The sequence below is a fragment of the Salvelinus alpinus genome, chromosome 5 (assembly GCF_045679555.1).
Source record: "Salvelinus alpinus chromosome 5, SLU_Salpinus.1, whole genome shotgun sequence".
In the NCBI taxonomy this organism is placed as follows: Eukaryota; Metazoa; Chordata; class Actinopteri; order Salmoniformes; family Salmonidae; genus Salvelinus; species Salvelinus alpinus.
This window is the reverse complement of record NC_092090.1, coordinates 39,559,149-39,564,062: the sequence shown is the minus strand read 5'-3', so window position 1 is coordinate 39,564,062 and position 4,914 is coordinate 39,559,149. Positions and strand designations below refer to the sequence as shown.

Genomic DNA, 4,914 nt, shown 5'->3' with positions numbered 1-4,914 from the left:
ACAATGTCTGCACCTGTGCTTGAACCCAATTAGTCAACTAAGCCAGGTCTAAATGTGCCGAAGCCTGACTACTCATAAACTGTAAACTCGGACTACACCTTTGACTTAAACCAGATCTACATACGAACCAGGTTTACACCTATGGCTATGTCCCAAAACTCTGATAAAGCAGGTTTACCCTTGTAACTATTAAGCAAAGGTTTTCCAATGCCTCACAAAAAAGGGCACCTATTGGTAGATACATTTTTTTAAAGACATTGAATATCCCTTTGAGCATGGTTATTAATTACATTTTGGAATGTGTATCAATACAACCAATCACTAGAAAGATATAGGCGTCCTTCCTAACTCAGTCACCAGAGAGGAAGGAAATCGCTCAGGAATTTTACAATGAGGCCAATGGTGACATTAAAATGGTTACAGAGTTTAATGGCTGTGGTAAGATAAAAAACAGAGGATGGATCAACAACATTCTAGTTACTCCATAATACTAACCTTAATGACAGAGTGAAAAGATGGAAGCCTGTACAGACTAAAAATATTCAAAAAATATGCAACATGGCACTAAAGTAATATTGCAAAAAATGTGGCAAAGCAATTAACTATTTGTCCTGAATGCAGAGTGGGGCAAATCAAATACAACACATTACTGAGTACCACTCTCCATATTTTCAAGCATTGTGTTGGCTGCATGTTATGGGTATGCTTGTAATCGTTAAGAACTGGGGAGTGTTTCAGGATACAAAAGAACAGCACAGGCAAAATCCTAGAGGAAAACCTGGTTCAGTCTGCTTTCCACCAGACACTGGGAGAGGAATTCAACGTTCAACCTGAGGAGGCTGGTGGGATGAACTTTAGGAGAACAGGCTCATTGTAATGGCTGGAATGGAATAAATGGAATGGAGTCAAACATGTGGTATCCATATGTTTGATGTGTTTGATACTGTTCTATCAATTCCATTCCAGACATTACAATGAGCCTGTAAGGCGTGTATATGGGAGGCGAAGTCAAGTGCAGGAGAGCGGAGTATAGTAAACAGGCGCACTTTAATACCGGTTACCAAATGACAGCACATAAAACATACTAGTGCCAAAAACACTGTCTATAACAGTGTGCAGCGCATGACAAATATCCACGTAACAATAAACAATCACTCACAAACACAACATGGGGAACAGAGGGTTACATAGTAAACAAGTAATTGGTTAAGTGAAGCCAGGTGTGTAAGACAAAGACAGAACAAATGGAAAATGAAAAGTGGATCGGCGGTGGCTAGAAAGCCGGTGACGTCGACCGCTGAACGCCGCCCGAAAACAAGGAGAGGGACCGACTTCGGCGGAAGTCGTGACAGAGCCAATCCTCCTACAGCTCCTCCTACCAGCCCACTGCTTTCAACAGAACAATATCCCTAAACACAAGGCCAAATCTACACTGGAGTTGTGTGTGTGTCTGCATTTTACTGGACCATTAGGAAGCTGTTGTTGATATGTTGTTTGGACTGTGAATGCTAATTTGAACACTTATAATCCAGTCAATGATAAGAACTTAAACTCTGTATCCTCAGTGGCCTGGGCTGTGGGGGGACTGTGAGGAGTGGTGTGGCAGGCTGTGGGGGGACTGTGAGGAGGGGTGTGGTGGGCTGTGGGGGAACTGTGAGGAGCTGTGTGGTGGGCTGTGGGGGGACTTTGAGGAGCGGTGTGGTGGGCTGTGGGGGAACTGTGAGGAGCTGTGTGGTGGGCTGTGGGGGGACTTTGATGAGCGGTGTGGTGGGCTGTGGGGGGACTGTGAGGAGGGGTGTGGTGGGCTGTGGGGGAACTGTGAGGAGCTGTGTGGTGGGCTGTGGGGGGACTGTGAGGAGGGGTGTGGTGGGCTGTGGGGGAACTGTGAGGAGCTGTGTGGTGGGCTGTGGGGGGACTGTGAGGAGGGGTGTGGTGGGCTGTGGGGGGACTGTGAGGAGCGGTGTGGTGGGCTGTGGGGGGACTGTGAGGAGGGGTGTGGTGGGCTGTGGGGGAACTGTGAGGAGCTGTGTGGTGGGCTGTGGGGGAACTGTGAGGAGCTGTGAGGAGCGGTGTGGTGGAGCGGTGTGGCTGTGGTGGGACTGTGAGGAACGGTGGGTGTGGTGGGCTGTGGGGGAACTGTGAGGAGCTGTGTGGTGGGCTGTGGGGGGACTGTGAGGAGGGGTGTGGTGGGCTGTGGTGGGAACTGTGAGGAACGGTGGGTGTGGTGGGCTGTGGGGGAACTGTGAGGAGCTGTGTGGTGGGCTGTGGGCGGACTGTGAGGAGGGGTGTGGTGGGCTGTGGGGGAACTGTGAGGAGGGGTGTGGTGGGCTGTGGGGGAACTGTGAGGAGCTGTGTGGTGGGCTGTGGGGGGACTGTGAGGAGGGGTGTGGTGGGCTGTGGGGGAACTGTGAGGAGGGGTGTGGTGGGCTGTGGTGGGAACTGTGAGGAGCGGTGGGTGTGGTGGGCTGTGGGGGGACTGTGAGGAGCGGTGTGGTGGGCTGTGGGGGAACTGTGAGGAGCTGTGTGGTGGGCTGTGGGGGGACTGTGAGGAGGGGTGTGGTGGGCTGTGGGGGAACTGTGAGGAGGGGTGTGGTGGGCTGTGGGGGGACTTTGAGGAGCGGTGTGGTGGGCTGTGGGGGGACTGTGAGGAGGGGTGTGGTGGGCTGTGGGGGAACTGTGAGGAGCTGTGTGGTGGGCTGTGGTGGGACTGTGAGGAGCTGTGTGGTGGGCTGTGGGGGGACTGTGAGGAGCTGTGTGGTGGGCTGTGGAGGGACTGTGAGGAGGGGTGTGGTGGGCTGTGGGGGAACTGTGAGGAGCTGTGTGGTGGGCTGTGGGGGGACTGTGAGGAGGGGTGTGGTGGGCTGTGGGGGAACTGTGAGGAGCTGTGTGGTGGGCTGTGGGGGGACTGTGAGGAGGGGTGTGGTGGGCTGTGGTGGGACTGTGAGGAGCTGTGTGGTGGGCTGTGGGGGAACTGTGAGGAGCTGTGTGGTGGGCTGTGGGGGGACTGTGAGGAGGGGTGTGGTGGGCTGTGGGGGAACTGTGAGGAGCGGTGTGGTGGGCTGTGGGGGGACTGTGAGGAGCGGTGTGGTGGGCTGTGGTCGGACTGTGAGGAACGGTGGGTGTGGTGGGCTGTGGGGGAACTGTGAGGAGCTGTGTGGTGGGCTGTGGGGGGACTGTGAGGAGCTGTGTGGTGGGCTGTGGGGGGACTGTGAGGAGCGGTGTGGTGGGCTGTGGTGGGACTGTGAGGAACGGTGGGTGTGGTGGGCTGTGGGGTGCTGTCAGAACCTGTGGGAGGCCTTCCTCTCCTCACCCAATACATTCACAGCCTGCATCACCAGGCGACAGCACTCAATTTGATATCAGCTGTCAGCAGTCCATGCATCTTAGTGTTGTAACAGGCCTCTCCTCAGGTGGAGATCACGCTTTCAAAGACAACATCTGTACTGAGATATATAGCTGCTATGAAATAATGAAATACATGTGGTGAGATCAATAGTTGGGGGCAAACTCCTCCTAAGCCTTCATGTTCTAGTCTTGACAATAGGGTGTGAGAGGGTTCAAGTGGACGGTTCTATTGCTGTTTATTTTCCCTTCGACAATTAGTCCTTATACTTTAAGTATTTAGCTATTTCCCCTGATGATCTGCTTTCTCTAACTATGTTTTTTATGCTTCTTTTTTAAAACGTCATATTAAAAAACAGTGTCTATGTGACAGCGACATCAGAGGAAAGGGAACAGAATCATTGATGATGAATATGTCAGAGCCGAACGCACAGGGAGGGTCTTATCTCCTAGTTAGTAAATAAATGCACTGTATGCACTCCCTGCTGATGTCAAATTATGTCCCTGTGAAGAGAGAACAACGTAATCAAAACCGGAAGTATGGTGTGTCAATATAGAAGATTTAAATATGATACGCTCTAGAGGAAAAAACACCAATAACTACAGAGGTCCATGTAGTCGATACACAGTTGGTAGAATAAGTGATTCAATCTGTTCTCTTTTTTGTCATACATTTATCTATAAACGTAGATCCTGATCGAGAATGCATTCTCATTTCCAACAACAGCCAACTGGAGACTTGCAAGAGAGTGTTGAGGGGTTGAATGGGCCAATTAGAAGCTGGGATGATTAGGTTGGTATGATAATACTGTATGAAGGGCCAGATTAGGAAGCTAGGAAACCGGATCGATAGCCCCTCTAATGACAAGTGCCATAGGATCTTTAGTGACCACACAGAGTCAGAAGCTAAGTATGTGACACAATCACTAACAACTTAATTTTCCTTGGAGGTATCCGATCCAAGTAGCTATCCCAGGCCCAGTCCTGCAAATTAGTAACAATTATACTGACAAATGATAACTTATCAAGCACTTTCCATTGGATTACGCTCAAATTGCAAATAAACAAGTTAAGAGTTGCTGGTCACATACAAGGGTTAAATGTAGAAGGGCTGGAGGTGTTTGTCATTAATGACAACCTTATTCCTCTCAATGGGTGCTCCCCCATCACAGTGTCACTCTGTAGGACCCAGGGGAAGTGAAAATTACATACCTCCTTCACTGCGGGACAGAAGGGACCCTGTTCTCTGGTAAGAAACACTCGATAAAATGCCATCTCTCATTAAACCCCCTTTTCTTCCTGTTGGAAGTGACTGGTGAGATAGGGATTTCTGATGTCTGTGGTTCACATAAAGAAACACTGCCTTTATGTCTGGAAGTGTTGTTATCTTAAGACAAGGGTCATGCTACAGTCAGAGATGCGTATTGTCATGGCTTTGGGTCATGCCAAGTCAACCAATCCAGTCTCAGGTGGCTAGGTCATGTACTGAGGATGTAATCAGACGTCAAAGTCAAGACAGTCCTTTGTTGGACACCACAAAGGAGACGACTCCGGGGCAGGACAAGGACCCTT

The 4,914-nt window shown here is 50.3% G+C and overlaps 1 protein-coding gene across 1 annotated transcript; it reads right to left on the bottom strand.

Moving 5' to 3' along the window:
* Positions 1 to 1,561: 1,561 nt before the first annotated feature.
* On the bottom strand, positions 1,562 to 3,319 carry LOC139575295 (uncharacterized). Its single transcript, XM_071400246.1, has one exon. The coding sequence runs from the start codon at positions 3,317 to 3,319 to the stop codon at positions 1,562 to 1,564; it is 1,758 nt and encodes a 585-aa protein (XP_071256347.1).
* Positions 3,320 to 4,914: the final 1,595 nt, after the last annotated feature.

Coding starts and splice junctions, on each gene's coding strand:
- LOC139575295 (XM_071400246.1), bottom strand. CDS start 3,319: ATGTATTGGGTGAGGAGAGGAAGGCCTCCCACAGGTTCTGACAGCACC.